The sequence below is a fragment of the Typopeltis vanoorti genome, chromosome 24, assembly GCF_054136105.1.
Source record: "Typopeltis vanoorti isolate ZY-2024b chromosome 24, IOZ_Tvanoo_1.0, whole genome shotgun sequence".
NCBI classification, from domain to species: Eukaryota; Metazoa; Arthropoda; class Arachnida; order Uropygi; family Thelyphonidae; genus Typopeltis; species Typopeltis vanoorti.
The window spans coordinates 8,172,868-8,194,416 of record NC_143572.1 but is presented as its reverse complement, the minus strand read 5'-3'; the positions used below and the strand labels follow the sequence as shown (position 1 = coordinate 8,194,416).

At 37.7% G+C, this 21,549-nt stretch overlaps 1 protein-coding gene across 2 annotated transcripts in view; it reads right to left on the bottom strand.

Moving 5' to 3' along the window:
- Positions 1–21,549, bottom strand: part of LOC150092911 (malectin-A) — a 168,109-nt gene that overhangs the window by 9,755 nt on the left and 136,805 nt on the right. The window contains exon 4 of one of the 2 annotated variants that reach the window (XM_090413266.1): positions 5,222–5,356. The exons of the other annotated variant lie outside the window; for it this stretch is intronic. Within the exon in view, the coding sequence (XP_090269392.1) occupies positions 5,343–5,356 (14 nt within the window). The 3' untranslated portion in view covers positions 5,222–5,342. Of the gene's footprint in view, positions 1–5,221; positions 5,357–21,549 lie in introns of those variants that run through there. 2 annotated transcript variants of the gene reach the window in all.

The following is a 21,549-nucleotide window of genomic DNA, read 5'->3' as shown; positions in this document are numbered from 1 at the left end:
AAGCGAGCCTGATAGTATTAGAAGAAAGCAAGACAGATAGATAACATGAGAGATATAGAAAAGGCCTCAGCTCTTTTATATAATCATATAGCCAAAGGCTATCACTTTTCCTTTTTTAACCAATCCCATATAGATAAACAACCAAAAGACCAATTGAAACTAAAGCGCAAATATGACTGATATCCAGGTGGTTATCCCCCATCTGGGTTAACTGCCTTCTCTGCCTGGGATTGCTCTCCAGTTATCCCTGCAATTGACTATAAGACCATTGAATTAAGAGGATGAACAGAATAGAATAGAATAGACAGAATTCTATTCCCCCCCCACCCACCTGGTGAATATTGCATAATGTGGGTGGACTACATCATCTAGTGATAAATTTGATATCTCCCAGAATGCTTCTTTCTAAATACAAAAAACGTCTGACTGAACAATATCATAAAGCATTTGGATGTCATATTGCTGGTTTTCAAATCCATATTTCTTTCTAATCTTCCATAAATGGTATTTTAATTGATTAATTATAAAAATCAAAATTCTTTTCCCATTGCTGACAGGTGGTAGGTATTATAAAAAAATAACCTTTTCTGTTGTAAGTAATGGAATGCCCAACACATTACATAATCTGTTCCAAATACACAGGGCAAGAAGGTAGCTGTAGAATGCATGTTCTACTGTTTCCAATCAGTAACAGATGTCACAGATTGGATCTCCGATGTTAAAGTACCTCCATTTGATGGCACTGACTGGAAGGCAGCCATATGCAATTCTCCAAGCAAGATCCCTCCTGTTAGGATTTCATCAAGTTATGAAACAAAATATTGGTATCCATACCTAACTGTGTAACTTTGCGGCGAAAGAGATTAAAGATTTCTTTATACCAAATTTTACTTTTTTAAATGGAATAAATGCGAATTCCAGTGTTTTAGCAGTCTTAGAATTAAGCACAGAGTGTTGCAATATTCAGGAACAATCTCAGCTTTTTGGACTTATATAATTATTAACTCCAAACAGGGGAAGAACACAAGTAGTACCGGAGATGGTCTGCACATGTGTGATCAGTCTGCAATATTTCATGAATTTTAGAAGCTGTATTGCTTAAATAGCAGAATTTTAAGACGAAGTCCAAATCCTCCATGCTTCTTTGATAGTTGAAGAAATTTCTTTTTAACTTCTTGATATCAGCTGGACAAAAAAATTGTAGAGGTTTACTATATAATTGCTTTTCTTCAGCTTCTGTGATGTCTGTAATATTTATTATGTACAACTGAGCAGGAAAGATTATGGTTTTGAGTACTGTGACTTCAGAAGAAAAGGAGTGGCCCTATTTTCCAGTCTTCTAACATTTCAAAGTTCTTGGACTGGCAATATCGGATAAGTGGAGAAGGGAATTCTAAGTATAACGAGGCTGGTCTTAGAGGCTAGTACGAAAGGAATACCTCCAAGATCCCATTTACTTTTAACTTTTAAATAATCTTTTAATTTTGTCTTTTCTGCATTAATAATTAATCCGCTTCTTTTGACGAATTTTTTCAAAATACCAAAAATTATATATATGGAATCATTATCCTTCAAAGTTCCCACTGCATCGTTGGCATATGCTAATACCATATTTTCCTTTATAGTTGAAGGAACTGTCATTCCTCACACAGCATGTGTATTGTTTACTTCCTGTAAGAAACATTCAAGAACCAATGCAAAGAGCAGTGAACTGAGAGGGCAACCTGCTCGACTCCTTTTCGAATTTTTATCAGGTCTGACAGGAACCGATTAATTAGGATGTGGGTGGTTGAATTGGCATAGGCTCCGTTGATAACGGATAGCAGTTTTTTACCTACACCAATTTGCTGGAGGACGTGGAATAGAAAGGGATGCCGGACATTATAAAATGCTTGAGTAAGGTCTACTGATAGCACTGCAACCGACTGCTTTTTTGTGTTAACTAAGCGGATTACATCACGTAGCAGAAATAGATTAAATTCTACTGCTCGACCTGGTGTGCTTTTAATTATGTATCTCATTCCCACTTTGAGCCTGTTATTGATAATGCAGAAAAATATCTTGTAGTCAGTATTAGATAGAGAAATAGTTCTCCAGCTGCTGATTATGGTGTGACCTCTATTAGGTTTAGGACAGTATGGTTTGCTACAAATTCACTTGGTTCTATCTCTAGACCATCAGGTCCTGGGGATTTTCTTATCTGGCATTCTTTACAGGCTGTGGTAACTTCAGATGCTGTAATGGGTCTGTCTAGTCCATCTTGGATATGAGTCATCTTGGAGTCAAGAATGTCTTGAGTGATAGTCCTTTCTTTGCGAAATTTTGTGAATTGTCTATTGAAGAATGCAGATGAAGGGCTATCTGCTAAGTGCTGCTGTATTCATATCTCAAAATTTCTTTCTTCTACTTGTTTCTGCCTTTTCAGTTCTATCTCTATGTTCTCTAATGATGTTGCTACATTCCACACCATTGCAATGGTTTGTTACGAACCAGCTTCTCTCTTTATACAGGTCTTTCAACTTTTTTTTTCTGAGGAAAGCCTGTTCCTTTCCCCATTCCATCATATTCTGCTTTACTTCTTCTTTGAATTTTAACCACATATCCCAATTCCAGGTAACATTATTCCAATTTGAACAGACGGTCTGGAATTTAGTTGAAAAGATCAACGGAAAATTTGGTGGGAGTCTCCATGGTCCAGAAGAGATCTCTGCTTTTGCCATGCAGTGGAACTTAAGAAGAACTGGATTATGATCTGACATGTTGATGTCAAGATGTTTTATTTGAATTATCCTATTTATAAGAGAAGAAGAGACATAAATTCAAACAATAAGAGTACCAATACCTTGATTCATGTACGTGTATTCCTAGAGATTAGGATTTCGAATCTCCATATATCTACTAGTTGAGCATTGTCGAGACATGTTTTTAACTGTGAATATATCACACTTTCCCACTCCTGGGGTGTCTTCCTATTTTGTCTAATGTGGGATTTTCAATACAATTCCAGTCTCCAGCTGCTATGATATAGTGGGCACCATATAAATATGGCTCCAATTCCTGGAAGAATTTTTGTCTAACTGTTCCAGTGGATGGAGCATAAACATTTATAAACCTTATTACACATCCATAGTATTTCCAATCTATTGTCAAGATTCTTCTCCCTTCTGCATTCCTTTGGATATTACAGAATGACCCAAGGAGGGGGGGGGGGCAAGAATAAGAACTCCTACTCCAGCCCTGTTAAATCTTCCAAAGCTCCAATAAGAAAGAAGTGGATATATGTGCAGAAGTATGTTTCTTGGAGAAACAAAAACCTGATACTATGGCATAGCATAAGTTTCCATATAGTTATTTGTTTAATTTGCCTGTAGAATCCTCATACATTTAATGAGGTGATGCTATGATTATTGAAGCGTTACTAGTAAGTCTTTAACTTCTAAATTTTGGATGAACCGATAAGGTCTTCAATCTGTGAAGGAGCAACTGTGTAACATGCTTCTTGTAAACTGTTTTCCAGTTTTTTTACAGTTGCTTTCCATTATTTCAATTTCATGCCTATTGTTCTTGATTTGGAAGTTAGTTATTTTCTTTTCATGTAGGTAATAACTGTACTGAGAAAACTTTGAATCGGTAAACCTTATTATATTTTCTTTAATTGTATCTCTTCCTTTCTCTTTATTAGCATGATTTGGTTCTTCATAATCCATAAACTGTTCTGAGCCTGAAGAGTTTTCATTTGATGATCCACAGCCTTCTCCATCTTTACATTTTTTATTACTTCTCTTTCTTTTAGATGTAGTTCCTTTATTTAATTTTTTTTGTTTATTTTCAATTTTTTTTTTATTAATTCATCTTTCCTTTTTGATGATCTTGTCTGCATATTAAGTTCTTTCAGCTGTCTTACTTATTTTTTCTGTTTCTTCTTGTAGAACAGTTGCATATTTTTGCATTTCATTTTGTACCTGTTCAGTTGTTATATTAGGTTCATTATTGGTAATTTCGATTAATGTTCTATCAGTATTTGACTGGGAAAGTTGCTTCTGCAGATCTGGAATTTTGGGGCTAATTTCTAGCTGATTTGGTCATGCACTTCTTGTGATTTTACCAAGTGTAGTTTGTTTAAAAGTGCAATCTTTACTAGACTGAAGATCTGGGAACTCTTCATTATGCCTCTCTGGTATATGGTGTTGTAATTGGTTCTACCGGTGCTATCACTCTTTCCGCAAAGTTCTAAAAGGACAGGTGTTAATGCAGCGTTCAGAACTTTTGCATTTCTGACAGGGTTTGATTAGCAATATTAGCAATATGTCCGATCTCCATGCAGTGGAAACATTTAGATTTGGGGCAGTTACCACCCAAGTGATCATATGAAACCACAACGCAGGCATTGCCATTGTGATAGTTTAACATAACTGGGTTTAACATAACATATCTGGGATAGTTTAACATAACTCGGGTTGTACCAATGTTGACAAAATTTGGTACTTCATATCCACTGTGAAGGTAACATCACCAGAAAACCAATTTGGATCTTCACCTGATAAACCCTTTCATATATTACTGATCTTACCCCATTTCGAAGATGTCTGTATAAGAATTTCATTACAGTTCTTTATATATATATTTCCACCGGAAATCTTTCTATTTTTACTGTTTTTACCTGGCTCCCGACTATTACAGGAATAACTGTACTGCCTTCAAAAGTAAAACCCTGTAATAGTTTGTCCCTTGTTTCCACATCTTTAACTAATTAAATATTCCCCTCCGCCATAAGGATAAAAGAATAAATCTCGTTTGCACTGTCTATTTCTTTTAAAAACTTAGTTACCAGTCGCTTCCTCACATCCGGGAATTTCAATTCCTAGAGTTCACAGTGAGATAATGTTACCAGTTCCTCCAAGGGAAACTTGGAGGAACTGGTACCATTATCTCAAGTGGGAAAAAGACTAACTTCTGTGTTTGATTGTGAGAAAGAAAAAAAAAAAAACTTTCTATAAGACAGAGAATTAAATAATTCCATGATACAGAAATAGTTCTGTACTATCAGCAAACGCTTTATTTGAGCTACTATAAAATGGTGACCATGGTACTGCTAAAAGTAATCCCGTAATGCAGGTATTAACTGCACCACCAGCAATCTTAATATTTATTAAAAAACAAGTGCTAGTGGAAATGAAACCACCACTATCACCAGTAAAATAAAATCAAAGTGAAAAACAAACGAAAGAAAACCAAAGTACTTATCTTGCCAAAAATAGAGATCTTGTCAGTTGAAGCCAGACCCACAGGTGATACAAAGGCATATAACGCTACTCATGATGGGTGAAGTAATGCTGCTTTTCTTATTCCCCTTTATCTGTAAAGAAAAGTTTGTAGAAGTGTGTTTTATGAGCCTTACACTCGCCCTTGGGTGGGGGTGGGGGGGGCAATTGTATTAGTTATGTTCAGCTGAGAGTAGAATGGACTTGGGTCTTTTGTATTTGAAGTACTCTGCTTCGTTGTAATTGACAGCTTGGGAGATCAGTGGGTTAGAGTGTGATCTTGACTTGAAAAAGAATTTTTCTGCTACTAGATGATAAAGAAGGGGAGATGTATGGAATGTCAGTTTCTTGATGGATCTGCGAATTTCTGATAAACCATGGTAGCAATTTGTTTTGTGTGTTTAGTTTACTCTTGGAATTGATCAAGGGATAGAGGTGACCTATTACTTTGGATGCCTTGGGGCATATGAGCTTGATGCGACTGTTAAATAGAAGTTTTTTTTTTACCTGGCTTGCTGTACGACGAGATATTTGGTCTCTGTCTGCCATGGAATTTTTAGACCAGAGAGCAGGATGTCTTCTTTAATGTGAACCTTCCTTCTAGAGAATAATATGGCTGAGCTTTTGTGGGGGTTTATACTTGAATCCTCCAGTCGGTGAACCACTTTTCCGATGTATTGATACTGCTCTGTGTCTGCTAATTGCCAGACAAGGGTTGAGAGATCTTGCTAGAATAGCGGTGTCATCAGCATACTGAGCTGTAATGATTGTTCTCGAGTTTAGAGGGATGTCTGCATGTAGAATGAGAACAGCATTGGGGCCAGAAGGGAACCTTAAGGCACACCTGCTAGAATTTTGTGCCTGGATGAGACAATTCCATTTAGCTCGATTCGCATGTATCTTTTGCTAAGGTATGAATAAATTAATCTTACCAAAGTCATTGGCATGTTGTTTTCTAAAAGCTTGAAGATAAGGCCTTTATCGAAGACCTTGGCAATATCCAAAAACACCGCAGCGGTATGGAGGTGCCAGCCGAAACTATGGATGATGTGTTCCGTTAGCCAGTGAATCTGTTGTTGTACTGTGATTTCTGTGAAAACCAAATTGTTCATTTGGGATAATTTTAAGCTTATCCACTGCTTCTTGTAATCTTACTAGGATGACTTTCTCTAACTTTACCAAGGCTGGAAAGAAGACTGGTGAGTCTGTAATTTTGGGGTTATTACTTGGCTTTTTCAGAAGTACGATATCAACTGTTTTCCAGGCTATGGGAAAGTGTCGGAGCCTTAATATTGAATTGGTAATATTAACTAGATGAACTATGGCCTTCCTTGGAAGTAACCTGAGTATTCTGTTGGGACCAGGAGCATTTTTGTTATTCAAGTGGGATATAATATTGGTTATCTCTGCTGGAGTAGTGGGGGGGGGATAAGATATGAGTTATCCTTAGGCTGTCTTAAGGCTTTTCTAACCTGATGGTGGACCTTGTAAATGAGGTTAATATTTAAGTTTTCACATGATGGGCTACACTGCTTTTCAATTAGAGCTTCTGCTTTTTCTTCATCTGAATGTGCAATTCCATGTTTAGTCTACATAGGGGGCAGGGGTTGTCTTTTAGTATGTAGAAGTTTTAAAAATTTCCAGATGGATTGATCCTCTGGGTTGATTTCTGTAAGTTTAGATTCCCAGTCCAAATTTCTATGTTTTTGGAGAGCTTCTCGGCTTGTCTATTTAAAATATTTAATATTGTTTTCTTCTGCGGGGCTCTTGTGTTGTGGTATCTCTTTCTGGCTTTGTTTTTCGTTCTGATCAGGTCCATAATTTCCTTTGGAATCTGACTGGATGAGTGGAAGACTGTGGTTTGCATAACTGATGCTATTGCTTTGTTAGTTTATCTTGTTAGGTTGTTTATAGCTTTGTCTATCTCCTCTTTTTTGCAGAAGACAAGTAGTGGGGTGATGTACTCTGGGAGAACCTTAGAGAGCTTGTCCCATTCTATAAAAGAGTGCTAGGGAGAGAACTGGTTTTACATTCCTAGTTTGAACTGAATGGGATTATGGTGACAGCACATTTAACGTTTCCAATTTATACTGATTACTGATGTTTTTGAGTATGGTGATGTCTAATACATCTGAGCCTCTTCATGGGCTGTAATTGGTGGGCTCGGTAGGTCCACCTACACAGCAGAGTTGAGCGTTGTGTAGTTATATAGAGTATGGCCTTTTGCATTGGTTGAGGAGCCAAACCAAGATGTGTGCTTAGAGTTGAAGTCTCATTCAACAATTATGGAGTCTGTGGAGCAGAAGATGGAGTCCAAGTCAGATGTCAATAGTGGAATGCTAGGAGGATTGTAAGCTGCATAGATTTTGATTCAACCTGTATTGTTGGTGTGGACTTCTATACCTGTTATTTCTAGATTCAAAGTTTGAGGGATGGTTATAACGTTATGGCTTAAGTAGTTTTTGACGAATATGGCTGTGCCTCCTCCACTAGAGTGCCGTCTGTCCGTCCGTCCTGTATAACAGATATCCTCTTAGTTTTGGATTGTTGGATGGTCTGAAGTGTGACTCATGATCAAATGTCTGGATTATACATGTTTGTGAATTCTTGCAGTTCCAGGATTTTGTTTGACAGCCCATTAGCATTCCATGCTACAATTATAAGTGAATTTGGTTTGAATTTGTTTTTACTCATGGCAGAGAGCTGTAGAAATGGATTGGGTTCCTTGTAGGAATCTCTTCCTGGAAGATGGTGAGGAGATTGTTTTGCTGAATTTCCGCAGCATGGTGGCAATCGAAGCAGTTAAAATTGATGTTTGGAGCTTGCTCTTGCTCGTGAGATATAAGTCTTAGTTCGTGCAGCCTTGGCATATGTTTTGGTTGTGGATGAGGGTCGCATTCCTTCCTGTGTTGTTGAAGCTGAGGTGATTCGGGCAGGAGAGCGACTTGCTTCACTATTTATGGTGTCATTGCGGGGGGGGGGGGGGGGGGGGGGGAATAGGCAAGGTTAGCTCTTGCTGACCCACGATTTTTTGGATGGGATATGCACCCTTGTAGTAAGCAAGGTGAGGTCCTCCGCAGTTTATGCATCTTGGCTTGGTGCACGAGTTTGTTGGATGGCTTTCGCCACACTTCAGGCACATGTGACACTGCCCAGCTGATGCTTTCTTCTGAAGCGACTCTGTTGATATTTTGAGTCTGCATACAGTAGTCAATTCATAGATTCACTTTTGAGTAATGATGATTTCAACCAGCACTAAAGGCATTGGTCTTCTATCTGACCTGAGCATTCTGCTCACCTTAAGTGGGGTCAGGCCCTGGCTAGTGAGCTCAGCGGTGAAACCTTCTGCGACCCCCATGAAGCACCACCTTCAGATTCTTTTTGCTTGGTAAAGTGAAGGTGTGGTATGGAAGATTTGCATTGTCCATAAATCTTGTCATTTGTCTATAGTCCATGACTGTGGCAGGTTGAATCTCATCTCCCTCATCGGTATTTTTGGCCCAGGAGTATTTGATGTCATGTTCCATAAGGAACGATGAGACAGAAGTCCATTTTTCTTTGTCCCATAAAATAACAGGGGGGGGGGGAGGGGCCCTAATCTTTGATCATCTGGCTGTCTTGGAGTCATCTGGGAGTCTTCTTCAATTCGATCTTCTGTTGTTCTTCGCCTTTTATATGAATGCTCCCCCTTGTGAGTTATTTTGGCAGGGAGTTTTTGGTGGCCGAAACAGTTGTGAATTCTCTCGCAATGTCCTCATCCACACCATCTCAGTCATTTGTTTGGGCTACAGGTTTAAGAAACCTGGCCAATCAGTTTCAAATTTTTTCATTAATATCTTCAGTAGGTCGAGCGCCTACTCCCTATTCAGGATCTGGATTTGTTCTTTTAGGTTTTCCATGCCGAACTAACATCTCCTGCTGGATAGAGCTGTTTACAGGCTGTAAAAAGTGTGGGAGGCTTTTATGATCCTGCAGGTCCAAGGACCTGCCAGCACAATCCTGTTGGCTGGGAAAGTCAACTAGCAGAAATCAAAAGGTGTTGTAGTGTTGTGCGTGTAGGAGTGACGTCATGATCTTACTTGGCTCAGCACAAATTGCCTATCTCCCTAGAAATGTCCACCACTGGTTCGCTTCATGGGTGGACCTATGTTGCCAATGACCTCGTACACATCTCGTGCAGACAGTAGGAATTAAAGCTGGGTTGGAGCCAGTGCAATGCAAGAATCATGAAACACCTTTGAAAGTAGAATAGTAAAACCTAAAGGATTGCAGCTATCTAGTGAACACATCCATCCTCGTCAATCATCAAAGCGATTTTTTGCCTTGTGATACAAAGGCAAAATATTTTCATATTTTCATATACGAGTAGCAAAAAGGTGTCACACCTTATTATTAAAATACTCTGGATTAGAGACAGTTGTTGGAAGTTTTTCCACTTGGTTATACTTAAAATTAAAGATGCCAAGAAATTCTTGGTTTAATCCTTTATCAATTTATTGATTATGGTCATGTAGTGTGAGAGCCTTACCTAGAATCATATAATTAATATAATTGGTGTGTGTGTGTGTGTGCAAGAATATCTGTGCCTCCAAGGCTAACATTTTACACTGAAAACAAAGCACCTGCATATTAAAATTAAAATCTCTCCCAAATTTTCTATTTTTGTATGTCTTACTATAAAAATATATACTGTAATAGAAAATGTAGCATAAATTGTAAATAAAAACCAACATAAAACAAAACAGCCAATGCCTTTTTGTTCCCATATAGGGAGTAGGCGAGACCATTTTAGCCCTATCTAACTTTTGGAGACTGAGTGGGCAGTTCAATCTCCACTGGTAGCCAATCAGGACAGCTGGCCCAAGGCTATCACTAATTAATCGGTATGCAGTGAAGAAGGCGGTTAGCAAGTGCCGCTATCTCATGGTCCATAACCCTAATACAATATTTTTCATGTGTCTGAAAAAGTGTGGGTTCAACGGCCGATTTTCTCGAGTTTCCGGGAGAAAAAATCTGCTAGTCCTTGCCAGAGATCGACTAACTTGGGAACATGTCAAAAAAAGGCTTAGATAAAGTTCCTCTAGTTGGCGACTAGATTTGAACTCCTTTCGTTGTGTGGTCAAGCGCCGTAGAGTGCAAACGCCACTTCTACTGAGCTACACAGGCTCTCATAAATTGTAAAATACTATAAATTCATGGTTAATTGCAGTAGAGTCCAGCATTAAAAACATAGGTGTGTCACAACAGAAATTTTCACTGCCAAGTGTGCCACAGTCTGCCAGTCCTGGCTTGTCAACAAATGATTCCAGATGGAGTTTTTATGTTCTTCAAAGTTAATTTTAAGAGATCTACCAGTTTCTTCAAAGTAGGCTAAGTTGCATGTACAAGGAACTTTATGAACTCCAGGATTATGCATTCCAAGTGCAAGGATGAAGTTGATCCTTAGGAGACCACATGAAGATTGCTAGATGGTCATGCAGTTTGAAAGTGGCATGGAGATTATATTGCAGAGAACTTTCAAACCACACATCCAACTAGCAACCTTCATCTTTCTCCTATGTGGGTGTGGTGAAGTGTAATTTTTTACTTTCTTTCTTTGTACACATAATCCTACCAATGCACCATTTGTAAATATTCCCTCCATTCTGAGAAGTTCAACTAATAATTTCAAAATAAAAAGAAAATACCAACTAAACCACAACTTAAACTTGAACACAGATTTATATCCCAGGATCTCACATAAATATCTCATCTTCTAAATGAACCCATTAAGAGACTGAAAAGGAAACACAAATATATACAATATCAAATCAACTACTTAACTATGCAAGTACCAATATATTCTTTAATAAAACTTCAAATAACAACCACTCCATTCTACACAGCTTTTCTTCAAACATGTATGCTAACAGTTATGATCCGACATAGATAAAACTTTTGGAATTTCAGTTTCTTGCTTCCTACAGAAATGTTTATTCCTTCTTGAATTGACAAAGGAGAAAGGAGAAAACACAAAAATTGCTTTCTACATGGCAACAACATAAGCCAATCAAATTCTTCTTACATGTTAAAATCACACTCACACTAAAGAACACATATCTTGTCTTCATCCAATGCACTTTGTTGCCACCAATTGGTGAGAGTGATCATATGGTCTTGACCTGAGAGATGACTAAATGTATGGAATTTTCAGTTAAGACAGGGAATATGTGGAATTACCAGGCTGGTAAGTATGACAAGCTCAGGAGTGGCATGGCATGTAAAACTACAAGTGCTGAATGTTGATAGTGCATGGGAAATGATAAAGGAGTGTTTAAGTGAGGTAATGGCTGACTGCATACCTAGAGTCAGGAGAGTAAATCAATTCTTGTAGCAAGGCTTATACGTTGGTCATACATGACTGGTAATTAACTTAAGGAATTTACAACACATAAAACAGATATTAATTAAAGGAAACTTTAATGAATACCTTCACCAAAGCGGATAAGGGAAACGCCACGTTGGTTCTCAACCAAAAAAAACTACACAGGTAAGCTTAAAGCTTTATTATTAGACTGTACTACCTACCTCTCTATTGAATATAATCCTACCAGCTCCCAGATTAGAACTCTACACAGACTCCTTAAGAAGGTCACTTCTTGGCCTGTGGGAGTTACTAACAAACTAAAAACCTTTTAACTCTAGACCCCCCCCCCCAGATTATATGGACTTCCAAAAATACATAAACAAAATACGCCATTACATCCAATAGTGGATGGCATTGATTCCTCCACATATAAATTAGCCAAACATTTAGCCAAAGCACTCACACACTATACTGGCAACACACCATCACACATAAAAAACTCAGCCCACTTCAAAGCCAGTATAGAAAACCTCCCACTCCAACACAATGACATAATGGTCAGTTTTGATGTCTCCTCCCTATTCACGATCGTCCCACTCAAGGAAACCCTAGAACTCATCCGAGCCAAATTTCAGCCCGATATCTCAGCTCTAATTCAGTTCACAATGAACTCAGACTATTTCGTTTGGCAAGGAAAATTAACTACAAACAGATAGAGGGGACATCCATGGGTTCACCACTTTCCCCACCCTTGGCCAACTTCTTTATGGAGACCTTTGAAGCCTTAAACTCTGCCCCACAAAAACCCACTATTTGGCTTTGGTATGTGAATGATGTTTGCTATTTGGCCACATGGCTCAGATACACTCCACTCCTTCCTAACACACTTAAACAACCAACACCCCAGGCTCCAGTTCACCTTGGAAAAAGAGGAAAACAACACCCTCCCCTTCCTAGACACTCTAATCACTCGCCAGCCTCATGGATCTTTGGTTTTCTCTGTTTTTAAAAAACCCACCATACAGCAGATACATTCACCAGCAATCTCCTCCCCCCCCCTCACAACAATATGGGGTTATTAAAACACTATATAACAAGGCAAAATTAATCTGCTCAGATGACGATGCCCTAACCACTGAACTAAACCACACCACATCCTTAACACTTTCTTAGCCAATGGCTACAACCCCCAAAAAATACTAAAACCAGTAAACCACAACCCCCCCCCTTCACAATAAAGATTACACTAAATCTATCACCATCCCCTACATCCGGGGCACCTCTGAGAAAATAACCAATATCCTCAAAAGATATGACCTAACTTCTTGTTATAGACCATATAAAAAGTTGGCATCCCTTATCTGCTCCATCAAAGACCAACCACTTCCCCTAGACCTATCTGGTGTATACCAGGTCCCTTGCAGCTGTAAATTGTCCTACTTTGGCCAAACAGGCAGGAAAGCGAATATACACGCCATAGAATTCGTTGGAAGAAAACAAAAATAATACACTGCAGCAAGTTCAAGTAAGAAAGATTATTCGTTGAATCATCAATAGCTCTAAAAAAACATTCCAAACCTCAACAAATTTGGGTGCATGAGACTGCCCCAAATTTGGAAGACTTACATCATGAGAACTTCAGCCCAACGGCCAAAACAACACAATTAGCCCGCTAAGGGGCACCATTAGGATTTTAGGAACAGTATTAGTTTCTAGCCTTCTTCCTCATTTGCTTTTGTTAGTGCCTGCGTGCACATACCATATTTGTATGTTCCTGAAGATGGCAACGTGACGTTGCTGAAATATTGAAAGTATTCATTAAAGATTCCTTTAATTAATATCCGTTTTATGCATTGTAAATTCCTTAAGTTAATTACCAGAGAGTGAATCAAGTAGGAGTTAAATGGATGAATAATACCATTAAGCTGCAGCTGCATAAAAAGAAACAACAGTGGAGACTATTTAAGGAGAAAAGTGAACAGCAGGCAGACGAACAGTATAAGGCACAAGCCAGAAGGGTAACTATCGTGGTAAGAAAAGCAAAAGCAGATTATGAAAGGAAGTTAGCAATGCAGACTAAAGAAAGTCCCAAACAGTTCTTTTGATATGCTGTAAGTAAAAGAAAAATTGTATACGACAGAATAATTTTAAGGAATGCTGATGGTAGGGAGATAACTGAATCAGTCTAAATAGTAGAATTACTAAGTGAACATTTTGCAAGAGTAAATCATCCAGGCAGTGATATTGCAGGAATGAGGGAACCGATGGCTTATTACGGGAACTGAGGTGAATAGCATATTAGAGAACCTTAATGCGAGTACATCTGTGGGACTGGATGGTATACCAGCTCAAGTCTTCGTGAAGCAGCAAAGGAATTGTCAGTGCCCTTGACCATATTGTTCACTCTATGTCTTAGCTCTGGGTTAGTCCCGAGGGGATGGAAAGAGGGGAAAACAGTTCCATTGCATAAAAGAGGCTCCAAGACTGCTGCTGTAAACTCTTATCCAATTCAGTTGTCACTGTATTATAAAATGTGAGCAAGTTACTGAGGCATAATCTACCCTTCACAAAACATGCTGTCCCCATACAGTATCCCATTTTCATCTATCCATTCCTGCATTTTGCTCTGGACCAACTTCTTCAATACTTTGACAACGACTCCTGATATGCTGATTGGTTGATAATTACTGTAAACTGCAGCACATAGGGATGGATATAGGGTGGGTGAGATGGAAAGGAAGGTGGTTGATGGAGAGATATCAGAGAGTTACAATTCGGCCAAATATACCCAGGAAAAGAATAAAGAAAAACTCAAGACAAAATTCCACAGTTTGAAACAATGACAAAATATGGCGGCCAATCACAGGAATCCAATCGATAGGAAGACTTCCTGCCCGATAAACACCAACAATGAACAACAAACAAGGGAGACAAGGAGCGACCAACCACCGGCAAGCAAGAACCATGTGATCAACCTATTAAGCCACACCCTGAACAATGGCGAACTTACGCTACTGAATAAAGAACTTAACTATGCAATAGCACCTAAAAAAGGTAAACAAATTGGATTTTATATACCACATTGAAAGAGGCATCAGGTCCCTACCTAACAATATGCACATAAAATACGACTAGAAACTAGTAATGTCCTGAACACTAAGAAAACCATACAGAACAATCTCACAAAAACAGAATTAGCAGCAATTAAGTCATTAAAAGCGAAACAAAACATAATAATAACGAAAGCTGATAAAGGCAATGCCACTGTTGTCCTTGACAGGTCAACATACGTACTTCAAATGAATCAACTAGTAGCCAATAACAACACATATAAAATGGTAAATTATAACCCTACAAAAAGGATAAAGGATAAAACAGAGAAACTACTCAAGTCCGTCACTTCTTGGCCACAAGACACGGTTAAAAAACTCAAACCCCACAATGCCCCCCCCCCCAGAATATATGGGGTCCTGAAAATACACACACAAAATGTGCCCCTTCGACCAATCGTGGAAAGAATAGACAGTCCCAATTACCACTTAGCCAAGAAATTAGCAGCAACACTCAATGAGTTGGTAGATCATTCCCCCTCCTACATAAAAAACACACAACACTTTATAAACAAAATTAAAAACATAACACTCGACAAAGACGACTTATTAGTCAGTTTCAACATTTCTGCCCTTTTCACTAATGTTCCCATCAATGACACACTTCTCCTACTACAGAACAAATTTCTGCCCGACGTTACGGCCCTCTTTGCCCACGTACTACAGTCTGGTTACTTCGTGTGGCAAAACAAATTTTACCTACAAAAAGAAGGTACAGCCATGGGATCACCACTACCCCCCCCCCCCCAATCGCTAACTTCTACATGGAAACCTTTGAGCAAAGGGCTCTTGATTCCGTCATGCCAAAAACGACAGTCTGCCTTAGATACGTTGCCGACGTGTTCGCGATCTGGCCGCACAGGCGACAAACGCTAAACACATTCCTTAGCCACCTGAACAAACAACACGAACGCATACAATTTACCATCAAAATCGAAAACCAAAATTCGCTCCCGTTCCTAGTCACACGTCTTCCTTCAGGTAGTCTATCCTTCACGGTCTACCGAAAACCAACACACACTGGCCAATACATACATACTAATTCATACCACCACCCATCACAAAAATATTGGGTCATTAACACCCTTAAAAACAGAGCTACAACAATTTGCTCTAACCAGCAAGCTCTGAAACAAGAACTAAAAATCATCAGCAACACATTCATAAATAATGGCTATAACAAAAACACGATTAATAAAATACTCCATAAAACAACAACAAAAACGAATCTAGATTACAGTAAAACCATAGCCATCCCATACATTAAAGGGTTATCAGAAAAAATCAACAGAATCCTACAACATTATAACCTCAATGCCACCTTTAAACCACCCACTAAACTTAAAACCATATTCAACTCCTCTAAGGATCCTCTCCTCCCATTAGCACATTCTGGAGTCTATTGCATCCACTGCACCTGTAACTTACCTACATTGGTGAAACAGGACGGACAATCCCTATACGCAAGAAAGAACACATTAGACACATTAAATATAACCATTATGGTGAAGCAGGCCTCTCAGACCACGTGCTCTCAACACCTTTGACCAAATCAACTGGAAATGCACCCACTCTTTACACCACACAAAAAACTGGTACGAAAGGAAATTTAAGGAAGCCTGCAAAATCCTGATAAACCACCCAAATATCAACAACAAAGATGGCATGAAAATTCCAAGGATCTGGATGGCACACATTCAGCCTACCTAATATATAAGATCCAGCATAAGTCAGGACTCTAGCCAATCTTCAGCTAGTATTAGAAACCATTCCATACCAACTGGCTGGAATGTACATGATGTTAATATATGTATATCGATAGATACTGGTTATTGTGCCCAATGTATTTCTACAACCAACAGATAACACTAATAATAGGACTCTATCATTGAGGTATAATTTATTTTTATTTTTTTATTTATTTATTATTTTTTATTCACCAGAGGTCAGGCCAACAATTGTTGTAGCGGTTGGTCAGTGTCTTTAACAAACCAGTTTGATTGTAGTGTAGCTTATTTTCTGTATATAGTTGTATGCTTCAGAAGATGACCTTGACATAAAGGTCGAAACGTCAAATGCAGATTTTAGTTATATTAAACTAAAGTTTTTATTCAAACATGGTAGTTGTCTCTATAATTTACAAAAATGCATATCAGAGAGTTAGTTTATTCAGGAGTAGAGTCCAAAAGAAGGCCTGTGACTAGTGGTGTGTCACAGGGTTCTGTTCTTGGACCGCTGCTTTTTAAGTTGTTCATTTATGAGGAAAGGATCTGAGAGGAACTGTTCAGTTATTTGCAGATGATGCAAAGTTAGATAGAGCAATAGTGAATACACATGATGTCAAAATTTTGCAGGATGATTTGAATAGATTGGCAGACTGGGCAAAGGAGAATCCATGTCAGTTTAATGTGGCAAAGGGTAAAGTATGCATTTTGGGGTCAAAGATTATCAGCAGTATACCACATTTGGTGGAACTGTACTTCAGGAAATTGACGAAGCCAGAGACTTGGGAGTGTTAGTGAATAGGGAGTTAAAGTTTAGGAGACACATCCCATAAGTGGCTAATGCAGCTCATCAGATCACTTGGTTACTGAAGAATATTTTGATGAGCAGGGACAAGCAGGTTATTATTCCTCTTTATCGAGCCTTGATAAGACCACATCTTGAGTACTGAGTGCAGATCTGGGGGGGGGGGTCCTCCTTGGTGATGGGGAAGAGGTAGAGAGGATCCAGAGGTGAGTGACCAAGATGGTAACTGATATATGGAATGAACCTTACGAGAACAGGTTAAAGATTTGTGGGTTACAGAAACTTATTGATAGGCAGAAAGGGGGAGAGACATTCAAATTACTGAGGGGCTTTTAAAAGATTAATTTAGAGATAATTTTAGTTAGCAAACATGTTAGCTAACTAACCCCCCCACACACACACACAGAAGATATCTTAATTAAAATTTAATTAAGGTATCTGTTGGGAAAAGTTTAGACTTTTCCCAATGGATCCTATTGTTTGGATTTTTAATTCCATGTTAGATTTCTGTGGTTTAAAAAGACGAATGTGGTCTTGATGTTCCGAGATGCATTTCTGAACAGACCTACCTGTCTATCCAAAGTAAGACAATTTGCATTAGCATGGAATCTCATAAACGCCAGGCAACATCAAAGGTGAAACGCATCTCGGAGCATCAAGACCACATCGTCTTTTTAAACCGTAGAAATCTGGCCTCTCTCAACACGGAATTGAAAATCCAAACCATAGGATCCATTGGGAAAAGTCTAAACTTTTACATAGATCTTTATATAAACATGAACGTTTATACAAAGAAAGTTCTGAAGCCCTACTACACAGACCAAACTTAAACCGCAATGACGTTCTTACTATTCCTAAAGTATGGGAAATTGTCATACAAAATTGTGTTAAATATATTTTTTTTTTTTTTTTTTTTACTTTTGTAACACGTTACGCACGTTTAATGAGATTCTATTGTAATCATGCACCCTAACTGTATGTTATTCCTATTATTGTTTTAAACTACTGTACTGATGATGTCCTAAGATACTTAGGATGAAATATTTACAATTAAATAATTTTCACTGTGGTTAATACGTGTGTTTCTTTTAATTATGATCGCACCACAGGTTTCGTTATTTAAAAAAGAAGATACCTTGTTAGGACATTTTTTCTAAATTGGTTTTTCTATATTTAGCTGTATACAAGACAGTGTTCAAACCAATTTTAACTTATGGATCTGAGAGCTGGGTCAGAAGTAAAACACTTGACCAAAGACTAGAGACCGCAGATATGAGAGTCCTGAGAAAGATTAGAGGCGTGAACAGATGGATCAATGGCAATATCATATTAAAAATGAGGATATTAGCAAAGAACTTGACATTGTTGGCATCCAGGAATGCATTAGCAGAGCTAATCTCAGGTCGTATGGTCAGAATGGGCACAGAAAGATTAACAAAACAAGTGTTCTCTGCCAGGTTGGCAGGAAAACGACCCAGAGGAAGATCAAGAGATAGGTGGATTGATATGGTACAAGGTGCCTTAGACTAGTGCTTCCCAAACTTCTGGATGTCACGGCCCCCTTTGGAGAAACTAAAATATTTCACGGCCCCCCTCGAAAAAAAATCATAATATGGCCATATATTATTAAAATTTTTATTGTATTTATATTCAATACAAAACATACACAGCGAATATTGCAAATATTACATTTTTAGCATCTTACATCGCACATTATCTCATATATTTATATATTGCTATTGTACATTTGCAGTACAAGCACATGAAACATTAAACGATTAGTAACAAAGAAAGAATTAAAAACATTTTTCAATACTGCTACAGAAAAAGTCAATATCAGGTGAAATATTTGAAACTGCAATTCTTAGATTTCTGCTTTGAAATGAAACTTATATGAATAAGCATACATTTACTAATATTCATTAAGCGCCGAAATATGCAGGAAGCAAAATTTTCATGCAGAAAAGAAAAAGTGTGATTTTTTTCCTCATTAAAATATAAAAATAACAAAAAAGAAATAATAAATAATAAAATACGTTTTTTTTAAGATAAAAAAAACTACTTCGTCTTAAAACATTTTCAATTTGTTTTCATTATTTCACCCCCCCCCACAAGAGGGCTGCGGCCCACAGTTTGGGAAGCGCTGCCTTAGACGATAGAAATATAAGATCTGATAATGATAATATTGGAGTCTTGACAAGTAACAGACCGATTTGGAGGAAAATTGTAGATAGGAAGTTAGTAATGATGTACGTTTTTCATGTAGTACTATCATATCCTGTACACCCCTTGAGGGTACATGTCAGGAATTTGATGATGATGATGATGTTAGGACATTAGTTCCTTTTCAGTTTATATGACTCCCACACATGAAAGGAATGTAAAACAATAGCATATTAGTACTGTGGATGGGCTAAGGATTTTTTTTCTTGCTTTTAATTTTATTTTTGAATTTTTTATTGCTTTTTGACATAATCTGTAAATCCTTGCTCTAGAGAACAAACATGGAACTTTTTCAAGCTACTTCAGGCTTCAAATAAATGGGGAAGTGGTCTCACACTAGACAATGAAATTCATCTCCCAACCAGTTTGAATATGTTTCCACATTCTAATTAAGTGCTATGAGGATGTCAGTTGTTTCATCCAGTGAAATATTATTTTCCTCTGGTGTTGTACTGCTATGAATAACAACAACACCTAAGCCTATCTATACATACTCTATAAGCTAATCATCACTATTTTGGTCATTTGCCTATGGATATTCTTCTCCATTTCCTAAATCCAACAACCCAGGTAATTAAATCAGTGCACAATAGTCTAGATGTAAGAGGGATAATATAAAACTTCTTTATCCCTAATTGTCAGTGTAGTCCTTAACATTTAGGGGATTCTTTGAGCTATTCTGCTAACTTCTGCAATTATGTCCTGTGAACTTTAACTTGTCTATTACAATTTACTTGACAATCAAGCAAAAAAGTATACAACTATGTCTCATAAAAAGAAGAGTATTTTAACAATATAGTGATGTGCCATTTTACTACCTGTATAAAGGAAATATATGGATTTAACATCAGCATCTTCTTGGGCCTAGCTCCCTTTGAGGAAACCTCAATAAAAATCGAAATTAGTCTGGATAGTGACCCTTTCCATAATGCACAGCAATATGCATGTCTGAAAGGAAGTGTGCTTTGCATCATGGGATAATAAGGCAAATGATGCTAAGTCAATAGCTTATATGTACAAGTACATGTGCAGCCTTTGTTTGCATATGTTTGGGTAGCAGCTTAAAACACTAATATAATTTCTTGCCTATTATTAAAATGAACTTTATAACTCTCTACACCATCATCCCTATATCTCCTGCTTCATCAGTTTCTTGCAGTCCTATTCCATAGATGGAATAGGACTGCAGGCTGTAGTCCTTTCATCTCCAACTGTAAATCATCCAGGAAGAATTCTACATTAAATTCATCGATACTACCCCTCCACTACAGTTTAGCACCACTGATCGAAAAAACAACTGGACATTCTCCTAGAAATCATTTCCAATATCATTAATGCAAAAACTAAACAGAAGTAGCCAAGTGTAGATCACTGTGGCACTTTGGTCACCTAGGATCTTGATCTGACAACATATCTATAATACTATATTTCTGAGCAAATAAGATATTTCTGAAACTAAAACCAAGCACTAAACTACAACTCAAACTTGCACAGAGATTTATATCCCCGGATCTCACATAAATATCTTATCTTCTAAATGAACCCATTAAGAGACTGAGTCTTCAAAACAACTTTCCAACTAAAATAAAAATCTTTCATTTACAAACATTTTAAAATCATTATGTATTTCTCTATCAAGCACTATGAGGCTGCATCAAGAAGTACTGAGACTGAGTGTTTCTTTATTAAACCATACAACTAAGATCATATTTTGTTAAGCAGATACAAAGGCTAACTGGTTTGGCTTTAATGGTATAGAGGTGACCAAGACCATATTGCACCATGGTAATGGTTTAAGCAATACACAAGATTAAAATATGCAACAGCAAGTATATGTTGTTTATTATTTTAACGGTATAATAGAACACAGAAACTAAGTAAATAATTAATTTATTAACTTGATGCTGATATTTCGCTGGTATTATAACCAGCATCTTCAGAGCACACAAACACTGTTTGTCACAATACGCGAGACTAAAACAACATGGTGTATTTCAACAAAATTGTAGCAGCAACACAAAGACTAGAGTCCTGATTTTGGCGCCCTCTATCTGAAAAAAAAAAAAAAAAAAAAAAAAAA